Source organism: Quercus suber, unplaced genomic scaffold, assembly GCF_002906115.3.
Source record: "Quercus suber isolate HL8 unplaced genomic scaffold, Cork oak 2.0 scaffold_900, whole genome shotgun sequence".
Taxonomy (NCBI): domain Eukaryota; kingdom Viridiplantae; phylum Streptophyta; class Magnoliopsida; order Fagales; family Fagaceae; genus Quercus; species Quercus suber.
In genome coordinates, this window is record NW_027070325.1 from 76,270 (window position 1) to 91,733 (window position 15,464).

General features: G+C 33.5%; 1 protein-coding gene across 1 annotated transcript; it reads left to right on the top strand.

Annotated features, from left to right (window-relative positions):
• Nucleotides 1–188: 188 nt before the first annotated feature.
• LOC111991712 (receptor-like protein Cf-9 homolog) lies at nucleotides 189–15,208 on the top strand. The gene is made up of 5 exons (XM_065768175.1): nucleotides 189–291; nucleotides 7,865–8,151; nucleotides 8,238–8,623; nucleotides 9,645–9,771; nucleotides 12,388–15,208. The coding sequence occupies exons 1-5, from the start codon at nucleotides 189–191 to the stop codon at nucleotides 15,106–15,108; spliced, it is 3,624 nt and encodes a 1,207-aa protein (XP_065624247.1). The 3' UTR covers nucleotides 15,109–15,208.
• The last annotated feature ends 256 nt before the right edge of the window (nucleotides 15,209–15,464 follow it).

The window sequence follows — 15,464 nt, forward strand, 5'->3', positions numbered from 1 at the left end:
AACGACTTGAACCTATGACTTTGGCTCTGATACCACTTGTCACATGTGCCTTACCAATCCATCCAACCACCAATTGGTGAAGGATGAGGGGGCAAAAATCTTTTATAGCATTCAATCGCAGATCAAACCCATTGGTATTGGAGTGAATTGTGAAATCCCTCACAAAAGGGTTACAATATAGATTTAGCATGGAAGATGGTGGCTATAATTGTTACCCCAAGTCTCGGCTACTAAATGGACGTTGTTCGCCAAATTTTGATGGAGATCTTTATTTGAGAGTACCCAAAGCTGGTATTTCCAATCACAAGATGCCTGATGAAGAATTTAGATTGCAGTGTTCGAGCATCGTTCCTAAAATTAATTATGGGTTCCCTAACTTAAGAATCCTTGATCTTTCTTACAATAATTTTACAGGAAAATTGCCCATAAATTCCTTCAAGAATTGGAATGCCTTGAAATTGGACAAAGACCACAACTTGACGTGTATTCAAGTAGAAAAATCTTTCAGTGTGGGGAGTTTTAATTTGTTTTACTTTTACTATTATTCAATGAAAATAACAAACAAAGGTCTGGATACAGCATACCATAAGGTCTAACAATCCTTTAGAGCCATTGATATCTCAAGCAATAGGTTGGTTAGAGAGCTTCCAAAATCCATTGGAGATTTAAGTGGGCTTCATATGCTCAATATTTCCAATAACATCCTCACAGGACACATCCCACTATCTCTTGGGAATCTTACAAATCTAGAATCATTGAACCATTCTCAAAATAGGCTTTTGGGGGAGATTCCATCACAGTTAGCACAACTTACCTTCCTCGAATGGTTCAATGTTTCTTATAACAATCTCACTGGCCCTATACCACATGGGAAACAATTCAACACATTTGATAACAGGTCGTTTGAGGGAAATTTAAGATTGTGTGGGAATCCATTATCAAAGAAATGTTGGATTTCTAATTCTTCACCACCTTTCCCTTCAATTTTTGAACAAAATCAAGACACAACTAGCTTTCTCTTTGGATTTGGTTGGAAAATAATTTTTGTTGGGTACGGATTTGGACTAAATTTTGGAGTGATAATTGGCAACATTGTGGCTAAAAAAAAAAAAAAACTTGATTGGTTGATGAAGACCTTTGGAATGAAGCAACAGGCACTTGGAAGCATGAGAAGGCAACTTAGAAACTAACAGTTTTTTTTTTTCTTCCTTTCTTTTTTGGTGAAAAACTAAACTTGCACCTTGTGAAGATATAATTATGTTTGAAATGTTACAATGTCATGTATGTACTTACCATATAATAAAAATTGTGTTCTACATATTATGATTAATGTGTGTTGGGTTAAGATAGATTGACCCTGGTTAATTAATTAAATTACCCAACTTGATTAATTAGGTCAAATTACATGCAAATTGTGGAGGCTCCAACCAATCACCAAATAAATGAAATGCAATGGAAATTAAATTAACACGGTGATTTGTTGACAAATGGAGAAAACCTTTCGCAAGACAAAAACCCCACTGAATGAATTTAAGGTCATCACTCCTAAGAATCCACTAATCAATAATCAAGCGGTTACAAGTACAAGGAATCTTACTACTACCTTGGCCTATCTCAATATACTAACCTACCATTGAACCTGCGCTTCAATGCCTAATTGAAGTTGATATTATAGTAGCCTTCTTTCATTTGTTGCACAAATCTCCAATTTATGACTAACTATAGAAACTTGAATGATTGTTGTTAGCTGCAAAATTCTTCATTTCATCAACAATGAAAATCAAGAAGCACTTAGTTACAAAACCCTAAGGTGTACAAACGCAGTAGCTTCACATAAAGTATATGAGTTCTAGGTCTCTATTTTCGTGTATGATGACTTTTAAAATAAGCCTTACATATGACTAGGATTGTGAGACAAGAAACTCTAATCAACTAAGTCATCATGGGCTGAATTTTAGATCTAGAAATTCTGAAATCGTAGATCTCGATAGATTGAGCTTGTGTCAAGTTGTTACTAGAAAAAAGAGATCCTAATTGTTAGGTTATTACTGGTTGTTATTGGTGAGGTAAAAAAGTAATTTCAGTAGTGATTTCAAATTAGAACTAAGAACAACTTGACAATTGGGATTTATTTGTGAAAATTTTGTAAATGTAATATTTCTCAAAAAAAAAAAAAAAAAAAAAAGGTTGTAGGGCATTTTTGAACTAAAAAATGAGGAATGTAAACAGGGAAAGTCTCTTAAATAATAGTATAGATATTAACCGAAACTCAAACCTTCTATGTATTCAAGCCAATTCTCTTACTTGTATTAAAAGTCTGTTAGTCTAGGGTTTCGTCTACTATATATACACATGTTATGGTTCATTATAACATAACATTTATACTATACTTTTATATATTAAAGATGTAACACTAGAAGGATTGGACTTGGGCTAATAATAGTATAGAATTAAACTTTCTTTCTATAGCTATTTTTCTTATTATTAAAAGCTTGAGTTGATAGCAAAAACTCAGAATTTGAAACTATGCAAAAGTCAAGAGATTGAAGAAAAAATAATTAGTAGAAGGATGGGGATGTATTAGGTGTGCCATAAGAAAATAAGACATAAGCAATTTCACTCAGATGAATAAATCGTTAAGTCTTACTTGACGGGTATTTTTCGCCCCTCCTTTGGAGTTGTGAAGAAATTAGTTAACGCTTGACTCGGCGTCATCAATGCTTTTTTTTCCTTTTCTTTGTCGTTGAGCAAGAGCGAAATTCATAGTATCTATCTTTTACTTTCAATTTGAATGGGTTTCAGTTGACTTAGGTAAATGGCTAAAATGTGAATACAAATAATACTTAGAGAAAGACGTGTGGAATTCAGTTACATTTACTTTTTATTAGAAACAATTGGCCAATATTCTGGAATCGTGTGAATTCAGTTTTATAGACGAAGTGGTAGTAATAGTTTCAATATATTCCTCTTAAAACATTGTACCATTTTATTCTTCACATTTAACAAAATTTATCACAAGCCATTCATGAATATATATATATATATATATATATGACCATATTAAAACATTTATTTAAATTAGGAATGATTTTATTTTATGTTTAATTTGGGTCCTCTCTATTTGGTGTTATGGGTTTGATTGGTGAGCCTTGATAAAAATTTGGATTATTATGCGTAGATGATTGTCCTATTATTTTCCATTAATTTACCGTGTATCACGCAAAAGTTTGGGACAAGTGTGAACAGTGAAGTGGCAATAGTGAGGCAAGACCAAGCGGAAAGCAAGAAAATAATGTGATTAATTATTCCATCCAATTAATGAAAGAAAGGAGACTTCGTGTTGAATAGAAATCCTCTGTGCCACTTTTTGCATTTCACTTTATGTTCCACCAATCACAATTTGTCATGTATTTCTTTAACTTTCTTTATGAAATAATCAAAGTTTAAAATCATAAAAAATAAACACATGATAATTTGTAATTGGTGGAACATAAAGTAGAATACAAAAAGTGGTACAGAAAATTTGTATTCCTTCATGTTACACCATGTGTCATAATGACAAAAAAGCTTTTTTTTTTTTTTTTTTTTGTTGAAATTTTTACAAGTATTTTTCACAAGAAAAGCATTTTCCCTTGTGTAATAACTAATAAGCATGGTTTTGGAAAACCAAACCGGGACAAATCAGATTTGCTTCTAGTACCCGGTTTAACCCAATTTTTGACTGGTTTTAGTTGGTTTTGACAAATTTTAACCAATTTTTAGGGTTTTTTCTAGGCTAGACTGGTGGTTGGTTCTCGGTTCAACCGATCGGCCTAGTCTAGTTTTTAAAACCATGGTAATAAGTTCTGCAAGGTTGCTAATTCATGTGTTATCTTTAATTTTTATATGGGTACGGAAGTGTGGGATTGATTGAATTTTACACTTCAAAGTTTAGAAATTAATTTGATTTAACACTCTGAAGTCTGGTTCCATTAGCAATTCACCCCTATAGTTAGTTTTTGCTATTAAGTAACACATTATCATACTTATGGGTTTATTTTTGCCTAACTAGCCCCAAAACTACGTCATTTCAGGCTTAAACTTAAACAAAAACAGTATCATTGATTTTAGAGTTTGACCGAAAAAGGTGTAGTTCTGAGGTTGATTTGGTAAAAGTAAAACAGATCAACATGATGATAAAATCCAGTCAACCCCAAATTTCAGGATGTAATTTAAGGTTGCCACAATATAGAGCTAGTTCTTGTTTTTTAAACATAAAAGAACTTTTATGCTCCCGTGAGTTCATTTTATCGATCATTAACATATGGTATCATGATGGGTAAAATTTACATAAAACTTCTTGATTCAATAGTCAGTTATCAGTATATTAGGCTTTCTATTTCTCAAAAAAAAAAAAAAAAAAAGTAAGTATATTAGGCTTTCTAATTAATCTTAAATGCAGCTGGATTGAATTTAATTATTTTTGAAAAACATATTATTATTTATCCAATTAAAATTTATTAGGTGGTGTAATATTATTTAAAGTTATACCTAGGGCCGGCTTGATACATTTGGGAGCTTTGGGAGAAAAACTGAATTGAGGTCTTTTATGTAATTAAATATGAATTTTATTTTATAAAAAATTAAATATTGCCTAAAATCTATTTTCTCGTTTTAGATGCAAAATTACTAATTAACTACATAGATTAAAAAAAAAAAAAAGCCTACAGACACAAAATTTTGACAAACTTTTCACATCAGTTGATGTGGATACTTGATAGTGGTAAGTAAAAATGCAATGTTAGTGGTGGACCTAAATGAGAACTAATAAAAGTTTATCAACTCAACTGTTGCGAAATTTTTGTGTATTGCTCAAAAAAAAAAAAAAAAAAAAAAATCCTAATAAAAGAATCCGTACCTCACTATGTTAACTATATTCACGTTACTAAACTAATAATTCTACCAAAACGAGTTTATTTAATCTTTTGTTGTTCCACTTGTTCAACTTTTGCTAGAATAGTCACTGTTGCTTTTTTTTATTATTATTATATTAATAAGCAATGGAAGCTAGTGGGATGTAAAAGGATTGTATGAAGAAAGAGTGGCATATATGTTAATGTCGGTTTACTGAGAACAAATCCGTCCATTACCTCCTATAATATTAATTGCTTAAAGTACCTTCTCTGCGACCGCGTTCATTAACTTTTACTAAGACTTATTAGGGTAGTGTTTCTTTGATGCAGCGTATTTTAATAAGCTTAAATAAAAAAATTTGTGTAAAACACTGTGCAAAAGAATTTTTGAAGAGGTAAGTTAAAATTTAGGAAAATAAGGTAAGTTTTGTATTTTAATTTTATACACAATTTTCTAAATGATTTTTATACCCTTAGTTATTTATTCGTTTGAAATAATATTAGGTAAAAAATTATGAATAATTTAGGGAATTCAGAAAACAAATAACTAACTTTCCATATCCTCTAATTAAACACGACTAAATCTAACCAAATCACAACACCTCCAAATTTCCACAATCGGAGACGACTTGACTTAGGATTTGGATTTGGATTTGCAACAACATGCAGTCTATATTTCTATCCTTTCTAGGAAGCGTTCTTTTATATGGTCAAAAGTCAAAATGACAAAACTATATTTTCACATTTCATCACAAAATGAAATCATGCATGAAGACGTGTCTGAAATTACCTACACAAACTAGAATTCAATATTATATTTGCATGTGCATACCAAAAATTCGACAATTGATCAGCATGGCACTAGAAGTTTAAAATATTGGAACTCTAACTACCATTGTATCTATCTTTATACCATATAAAAATGAAAATTTCGTCAACCAAAAAAAAAACACAAATGCAACGGATATAAAATGTTCACCACTCTGAAAATACACCTAAAAGATACAAAGCAAGAAACTTGATAACTATTAATTGGAATTCACCAAAAGATAAGAGTTAAACAAACAAACAAATAAAATTTATTCTCAAAAGCTAAAAAACAAATTAATTCAGAACGAAACTCACTAATCTCTTTTTTGCTGAGAACACTCACGAATCTCATATCATACGTGTGATAGAACTTGTATAAGAATAACTTGGAACAATCCTTCAAGTACAAGTAATGACAACTTACATTTTTCTAAACATAAACATCTATTTAAAATTAATGGTTCAAAACACAACTAACAATATGATCAACTAAGTCTAAGTTTGGTATGCTTATACTTAAATATTGATTGGCCATATTCATAGGGTTGGATATGACCAATCAATAGTAGTTTAAATTCTACGTATATTAGGCTATATTCATCATTATTTTTTATCCTTCTATAATGGCCCAATCCATTACATATAAATCTAAATTATCTAATCATTATATTTTAAGAAGCAGAAAAAACTTGGAACAAGTGTAAAAGGGTCAGAGTCAAAGAAAAAGAACCCACCTAAGACAGCATCACAGCCCTCCAAACATGAGTAGTGCCAAATTTTATTTTCAAGGCAAAAAATTTTAATAAGAATCAAGGATTTGATCAAATATTCAACACGCAACAAACAGGACTTAAGAATTGGATAGGAAGTTTCGGAAACCAAAGAGACATAAATAAAGGCAAGAAAATTTAAATTGCTACTTTACAGATTACATTTTTTTGATGTGTTGGAAAATAGAGACACAAAACTATAATGCACTCTACAAAACTCCAGACTACAAATTTTTTGATATGTTGAAAACTAGAGACAACTTTCAAATATTATATGCGTTTTTGGCTAATAATTTAATTCTGAATAACTACAAAAGTAATTTTCATAATAACTCAAAAATGCTGATTGTGATTTTATTAAAACTTCAATTTTTATATTGAGTGTTTGCGTTTGCTAATTGTGAGAGACACTAGCGTCATGGTTGTGTTCATCATGGATAAAGACGTCCATTATGCTTCTCATAAGTCCTTCATTTCATTCTTTTTTCACGCATGCGCTTTTAAGTGGTTGGTCAATGCAAATAACAAACAAAGGCCTAGATAGAGTATACGACGAGGTCCAAGAATTCTTTAGAGCCATTGATTTGTTAAGTAACAGGTTTGGGGAGAAATTCCAGAATCTATTGGAGATTTAAAGGGCCTTAATATGCTCAATCTTTCCAATAACATTTTCACTGGACACATCCCATCATCTTTAGAAAATTTCACAATGCTAGAATCATTGGACCTTTTTCAAAATAGGCTTTCAGGGGAGATTTCACAACAGATAGCACAACTTACTTTTCTCGAATGTTTCAATGTTTCTCATTAACAATCTCATTAGTTCTATACCACGTGGGAAACAATTTGACACATTTAAAAACAGTTCGTTTGAGGGAAATTTCGGTTTGTGTGGGAATCCATTATCAAAGAAATGTTGGAATTATGATTTTTCACTACCTTTAGCAACAGTTTCTGAAGAAAGTCAAGATTCTACTAGGTCTCTCTTTGAATTTGGTTGGAAAATAGTTTTGATTGGATATGAATTTGGACTAATCGTTGGAATGATAATTGGCAACACGCTTTTGACGAAAGAGGGATTTACGACAACTCGCAGTAGTTGAGCACTTCGTATAGGTTGTCTATAAATAGTAAATACTTTCAATCCAATTTGTATTCAACTGCACAGCTAAGGGTGCTAAACATACATAATTAGGGGTTTAGGACATCATCATCATTTTACTACACCATGTTGATGCGCTTGCTTTACTTACTCTCTCTGTTTCATCTTATATACTCGTTTCCTTCCAAGCAGCCATTATGCCATGACGAAGAGAGCTCAGCCTTGTTGCAATTCAAGGAGAGCTTTATCATAAACAACTCTGCTTCCTCTGATCCTGTTGCGTATCCTAGGTCAGATTTGGAGTCTAGAAGGTGAAAACAGTGATTGTTGCTCATGGGATGGTGTTGACTGTGATGAGGAGACAGGTCATGTGATTGGCCTTGACCTCAGTAGCAGTTTTCTATATGGTTCAATCAACTCCAACAGCACTCTCTTCCGTCTAGTTCACTTACAAAGTCTTAACCTTGCTGACAATCACTTTAACTTCTCTCAAATCCCATCCCAGCTAGGCAATCTTTCAAGACTTGCATATCTCAATCTCTCTTCTACTATGTTTTCTGGTCAAATCCATTTTGAGGTTTCAAAGCTATCCCAATTGTCATCCCGGATCTTTGTTGCAACTATAATTTGTCTTCGGGCAAATACTTCTTGCAATTCAAACAGTTGAGCCTAACAAGCCTAGTTGGAAACTTAACTCGCATAAAATATCTTGATTTGAGTGGGGTGAACATATTCTCCACAGTACCTAATATCTTTGCAAATTTGTCTACTTTAACATCCCTTTATCTCCATGACTGTGGAATGCATGGGGAACTTCCAATAGGCATCTTCAAGCTACCAAAATTACGTGTTCTTGACTTGAAGCACAACAAGGATCTCACTGGTTCTTGGCCCGACTTTCAAGATTGGAGCAGTCCCCTTGAGGAAATGAGCCTCGCAAACACCAGTTTCTCCAATGAGCTACCAGCTTCAATGGGAAACCTTGACTCCCTAATTGCTTTGGATATGTGGGGTTGTAAACATATCAGGATCCATTCCATCGTCAATAGGTAACCTCACAAATCTCATTTACCTTAAGCTTTCAAATAATTGTTTGGTGGGTAACACCATCTTCAATTGGAAATCTCATCCAACTTGCTTTTCTAGACCTGTACGGTAATAGATTTACTGGTTCAATCCCTTTAGGGCTTGCAAACATGACAAAATTGACTGTCATTAGCTTGGGATTCAATCGATTAATTGGTCCAATACCTTTCGGGCATGCAAACTTGAGACAATTGGCCATCCTTAGCTTGGGTGACAATCAATTAACTGGTCCATCCCTTCAGAGCTTGCAAATCTAACACAACTGAGTACCCTTGAGTTGTTCAACAATCTATTAACTGGTCCAATACCTTTTGGGCTTGCAAACCTGACGCAACTGACTATCCTTACCCTAGTCAACAATCAATTAACCGGTCCAATCCCTTCTGGGCTTGCAAAATTGACCCAATTGATTATCCTTAGCTTGGGTTTCAAATCGATTAACTGGTACAATTCCTTTTGGGTTTATGAACCTCACTCAATTGGAAAAATTGGCTCTTTCAGGCAATGGGTTCCAAGGCCATTTTCCAATCTGCATCATTAACCTAAAGAATTTGAATGTTCTTGATGTTTCTGATAATTACCTAAGTGGTACTATGTCGATTTGCAACATAACTTCTCTTAATATTTTTTGATGTGTCTGATAACTACTTTGGTGGTCCACTTCCTCAATGCTTGCACAGTATGGTCCAAGGAAGTAAATTAAGGATGATTAGTTTGAGAGGAAACAAATTTCATGGCTTGTTGCCAAGATCATTGGCCAGTTGTATGATGTTAGAGCCATCGATGTTAGTAATAACCAATTCAATGACTCTTTTCCCTCTTGGTTGGGAAATCTACCAACTCTAAAACTTCTCCTATTGCGGTCAAACAAATCTGTGGTAAAATATTAGAGAGTCCTGAAATTAAATATGGGTTTCCTAACTTGAGAATCCTTGATCTCTCTTACAATAATTTTACAGGAAAATTGCCCATAAATTCCTTTAGGAATTGGAATGCCTTGAAATTGGACAAAGACCACAATTTGACGTATATTCAAGGAGAAAAATCTTTCAGCGTGGGGAGTTTTAATTCGTTTTACTTTTACTATTATGAGCCAGGCCGAAAGTCCCAAGTACTTCTGCAGCCACTCGATTCCAACTTTACAATAATAAATCAACTTTGAGCAAGCCTAAACAAGACTAAATACATTGTTTTGATCATGGTTTGCCAACATTACAAATTAGAGTTCTAAATACATAAAATCTTAAGACCTTAGAACCTAACACAAACACTTGTCATATTCAGGTCATTCTAAATTCCCATGTATAATAACATGTCTATACATTCTCAATTTTAGCGTCTGGAGAAAAATATTATTATTATTTTAAAATATTTTAAAGAGTTAATTTGACCTCCATCAGTCTTTTTATTCTATCCTACATGACTACATTATTTAAATATTTGAATAGAAAATAGAGAGGATTATTTTCCTTAAATATTATATTTTATATTTTACCTAATTAATTTCAAGAACATCGCAACCACCAACCACCATAAAATCCACACAATCCACAAGAGCAATGCAAGGGACACAACAAAAAGCCACAACGATTTTACAAGATTCTTAAATTAGTATGTCAACTCATACATGGACCCACCACAATCTCAATTTGAATTTTTTTTTCAAATGCTAATTTGAATAAAATTATTCTAACTTTTTGTTGTGTTTATAGCATTACTGATCAATCCAGACACAAACATACTTGACATCGAAAGCATCATCGATCCCACATGCCGCCAATGGCCGCCCCTTCTATACTACCAAACTAAGACCCAAGAAAGAGAATAGAAAAGATAAAAAGATACATGAATGGTGCTATAATGACTCAGTTGTGGTGTGGAGTCATTATTTCACATCTCTTTCATATTCATTTTTATGCGTTAAAATATGAACATTTTCATATCGATTGTAGATATGTGTGAAATAACTAATGTGAACTAATATATTTCTAATCCATAATTTAACTTTTACGAAAGAATGCCTATAACTTTCCTCAAAAAAGTGATTGGGACAACAGCTCTATCCTTATCTTACATCTTTCTTAAAGTATTTGATGAAATCTTCTCTGCATTGAAAAACTTTTAAGACTTATGTTCTCATTGGTTATTTAATCAAGATATTTATGTTGAAATCTATTTAGTGGAGGCCTATTCACCCAAGACTTCAACTAACATTTAACGCATTCAGACATACATGGGTAAAACCAAACAAAATTCACAATAGAAAATATCGATTATAACAATATAACCACATGACTGATTAACACAAATCAAACTCTAAGACCCTTAAAATTAAGGCCGGTAAAACTTACCTAAATCACAACACATCCAAATTTAGACAACTGGAGACGACTTGACTTGATCTTAGATTTGCAACAGCAGCAAGAAAGGTGAAAGGGTTTATATGTGTCATCTATTGGAAGTGTGGTTTTATACGGTCAGGTCAAGTGCAAAAATGATAAAATACACTTTCACATTTCAGAAAATGAGACCGTGCAAGTGTTTCACAGTGCTTAAGATTGATGTTTGAAATTAACTAGAGAAACTGGAATGCAATTGTATATTATTGGCATGTGCATATCAAACAGAGAATTGAGCATGGGAGATCCGTTTGATACCATAGTACATATATTTATGCAGATAAATGAAAATTTCATCAACAAAAATAAACATAAATGCAACAGATGCAATGAGAAGTATTATCTGCAAACAAGATCAAAACAATCCAAACGACATAAAAGGAACAAAACTAAACAAAGATCCTTAAACAGGATAAAAAATAGACAAAGTCATCCTCTATAAGCTGCAAAGAACTCTATTTAAGTCACAGACCGATTAATTCAAATTTTCAAAACAGCAGCACTCACTAATCTAGCAATTGGAGCAACCCTCCAAGCATCATGAGTAACTCAACTTAGATTTTCGAGACCTGAACATTTAATTGAAATCAAAGAATTAATTGATCAAATATTCAAAATACAACTAACACGACCAACAAGACAAGGGAAATGGAAATGACAATTTAGAAACCAAATAGGAAAGGAAAACAAAATTAAAAAATTTGCCATTTTCAGAGTGTATTCTATATTGCACACGGTTCGGTACATTGAAAACTAGATATTGAGCACCATTTGGCAAAAATATTTTGTTTTTGTTTTTTGTTTTCTAGAAAACTATTTTATTAAAATTTTTTAAAAAGCTAACTTATATATATATATATATTGATAAACTTTTACCATAAAAGCTAACAAAAACTATATTTTTTATCTCATATTTAGCTAATAAGCGACAACAATGTGACGCTAAACGGATAAATAAAATTTTCCATTGATATATGACTTTCTTGCTAATTCTATTGGGATAATTCCACAATTAATTTTGAAAATTACCTAAAAATACTGATTGAAGTTACATATGTTAATGTTATAACTTCACCAATTTGATGATTAATATTTTATTTATTTGGTGATGAGACACCCGTGTCAATATTTTTGTGCTCGTCAAAGATAAGGACATGCATTAAGCTTGCCAATTGAAGTTTTTCAAGCTTACGCTTTTGACGAAAGAGGGATTTACGACAAACTCGCAGTAGTTGAGCACTTCGTATAGGTTGTCTATAAATAGTAAATACTTTCAATCCAATTTGTATTCAACTGCACAGCTAAGGGTGCTAAACATACATAATTAGGGGTTTAGGACATCATCATCATTTTACTACACCATGTTGATGCGCTTGCTTTACTTACTCTCTCTGTTTCATCTTATATACTCGTTTCCTTCCAAGCAGCCATTATGCCATGACGAAGAGAGCTCAGCCTTGTTGCAATTCAAGGAGAGCTTTATCATAAACAACTCTGCTTCCTCTGATCCTGTTGCGTATCCTAGGGTCAGATTTTGGAGTCTAGAAGGTGAAAACAGTGATTGTTGCTCATGGGATGGTGTTGACTGTGATGAGGAGACAGGTCATGTGATTGGCCTTGACCTCAGTAGCAGTTTTCTATATGGTTCAATCAACTCCAACAGCACTCTCTTCCGTCTAGTTCACTTACAAAGTCTTAACCTTGCTGACAATCACTTTAACTTCTCTCAAATCCCATCCCAGCTAGGCAATCTTTCAAGACTTGCATATCTCAATCTCTCTTCTACTATGTTTTCTGGTCAAATCCCATTTGAGGTTTCAAAGCTATCCCAATTGTCATCCCTGGATCTTTGTTGCAACTATAATTTGTCTTCGGGCAAATACTTCTTGCAATTCAAACAGTTGAGCCTAACAAGCCTAGTTGGAAACTTAACTCGCATAAAATATCTTGATTTGAGTGGGGTGAACATATTCTCCACAGTACCTAATATCTTTGCAAATTTGTCTACTTTAACATCCCTTTATCTCCATGACTGTGGAATGCATGGGGAACTTCCAATAGGCATCTTCAAGCTACCAAAATTACGTGTTCTTGACTTGAAGCACAACAAGGATCTCACTGGTTCTTGGCCCGACTTTCAAGATTGGAGCAGTCCCCTTGAGGAAATGAGCCTCGCAAACACCAGTTTCTCCAATGAGCTACCAGCTTCAATGGGAAACCTTGACTCCCTAATTGCTTTGGATATGTGGGGTTGTAACATATCAGGATCCATTCCATCGTCAATAGGTAACCTCACAAATCTCATTTACCTTAAGCTTTCAAATAATTGTTTGGTGGGTAACATCCCATCTTCAATTGGAAATCTCATCCAACTTGCTTTTCTAGACCTGTACGGTAATAGATTTACTGGTTCAATCCCTTTAGGGCTTGCAAACATGACAAAATTGACTGTCATTAGCTTGGGATTCAATCGATTAATTGGTCCAATACCTTTCGGGCATGCAAACTTGAGACAATTGGCCATCCTTAGCTTGGGTGACAATCAATTAACTGGTCCAATCCCTTCAGAGCTTGCAAATCTAACACAACTGAGTACCCTTGAGTTGTTCAACAATCTATTAACTGGTCCAATACCTTTTGGGCTTGCAAACCTGACGCAACTGACTATCCTTACCCTAGTCAACAATCAATTAACCGGTCCAATCCCTTCTGGGCTTGCAAAATTGACCCAATTGATTATCCTTAGCTTGGGTTTCAATCGATTAACTGGTACAATTCCTTTTGGGTTTATGAACCTCACTCAATTGGAAAAATTGGCTCTTTCAGGCAATGGGTTCCAAGGCCATTTTCCAATCTGCATCATTAACCTAAAGAATTTGAATGTTCTTGATGTTTCTGATAATTACCTAAGTGGTACTATGTCGATTTGCAACATAACTTCTCTTAATATTTTTGATGTGTCTGATAACTACTTTGGTGGTCCACTTCCTCAATGCTTGCACAGTATGGTCCAAGGAAGTAAATTAAGGATGATTAGTTTGAGAGGAAACAAATTTCATGGCTTGTTGCCAAGATCATTGGCCAGTTGTATGATGTTAGAGGCCATCGATGTTAGTAATAACCAATTCAATGACTCTTTTCCCTCTTGGTTGGGAAATCTACCAACTCTAAAACTTCTCCTATTGCGGTCAAACAAATTCTGTGGTAAAATATTAGAGAGTCCTGAAATTAAATATGGGTTTCCTAACTTGAGAATCCTTGATCTCTCTTACAATAATTTTACAGGAAAATTGCCCATAAATTCCTTTAGGAATTGGAATGCCTTGAAATTGGACAAAGACCACAATTTGACGTATATTCAAGGAGAAAAATCTTTCAGCGTGGGGAGTTTTAATTCGTTTTACTTTTACTATTATTCAATGAAAATAACAAACAAAGGCCAGTATACCGCGTACCATAAGGTCCAACAATCCTTTAGAGCCATTGATATGTCAAGCAATAAGTTTGTTGGAGAGATTCTAGAATCCATTGGAGATTTAAGTGGCCTTCATATGCTCAACATTTCCAATAACTTCCTCACAGGACACATCCCACCATCTCTTGAGAATCTTACAAATCTAGAATCATTGGACCTTTCTCAAAATTGGTTATCAGGGGAGATTCCACAACAGTTAGCACAACTTACTTTTCTCGAATGTTTTAATGTTTCTCATAACAATCTCACTGGTTCTATACCACACGGGAAACAATTTGACACATTTGAAAATAGTTCGTTTGAGGGAAATTTAGATTTGTGTGGAAATCCATTATCAAAGAAATGTTGGAATTCTGATTCTTCACCACCTTTAGCAACAGTTTTTGAAGAAAGTCATGATTCTACTGGGTCTCTGTTTGAATTTGGTTGGAAAATAGTTTTGATTGGGTATGGATTTGGACTAATCGTGGGAGTAATAATTGGCAATATTGTGGCAACAAGAAAGCGGGATTGGTTGATGAAGACCTTTGGAATGAGGCAACGGGTACAAAAAAAGGTGAGAAGAGGGACATAGAAATTGAGCATGCATCTTGAAGATATAAATATACACATATTTTTATAGTGGTGTTATGCTTATACCATGTAGCGAACTTACTATATAATAAAACTTGTGCTTAACGCATTATATATATGATTGCACTACATGCTCTTCCCCTTTTTTTTCCTCTTTATATTTTCTATTTCATTTTTTCTCTTTATTACGTGAACAATCCCTTTTCCCGTTTATTTTGTACACGCTTGAAACTGCTTAACCCAACTAATAAAGAATTGACAATTAATTCTACTATATATCTCAAGATGTCGCAATATATATATATATATATATTGGTGTCAACGTTGGCTACAGTGGAGTACAATAATTGAATAACA

What these genes read in the sequence shown, in the direction of transcription:
- LOC111991712 (XM_065768175.1), top strand. Translation starts at nt 189, where the DNA reads ATGGAAGATGGTGGCTATAATTGTTACCCCAAGTCTCGGCTACTAAAT. An exon ending in TTTGAGAGTACCCAAAGCTG is followed by an intron (nt 292 to 7,864) that starts GTATTTCCAATC and finishes TGCGTATCCTAG; the next exon opens with GTCAGATTTGGAGTCTAGAA. An exon ending in CTGGTCAAATCCATTTTGAG is followed by an intron (nt 8,152 to 8,237) that starts GTTTCAAAGCTA and finishes CAATTCAAACAG; the next exon opens with TTGAGCCTAACAAGCCTAGT.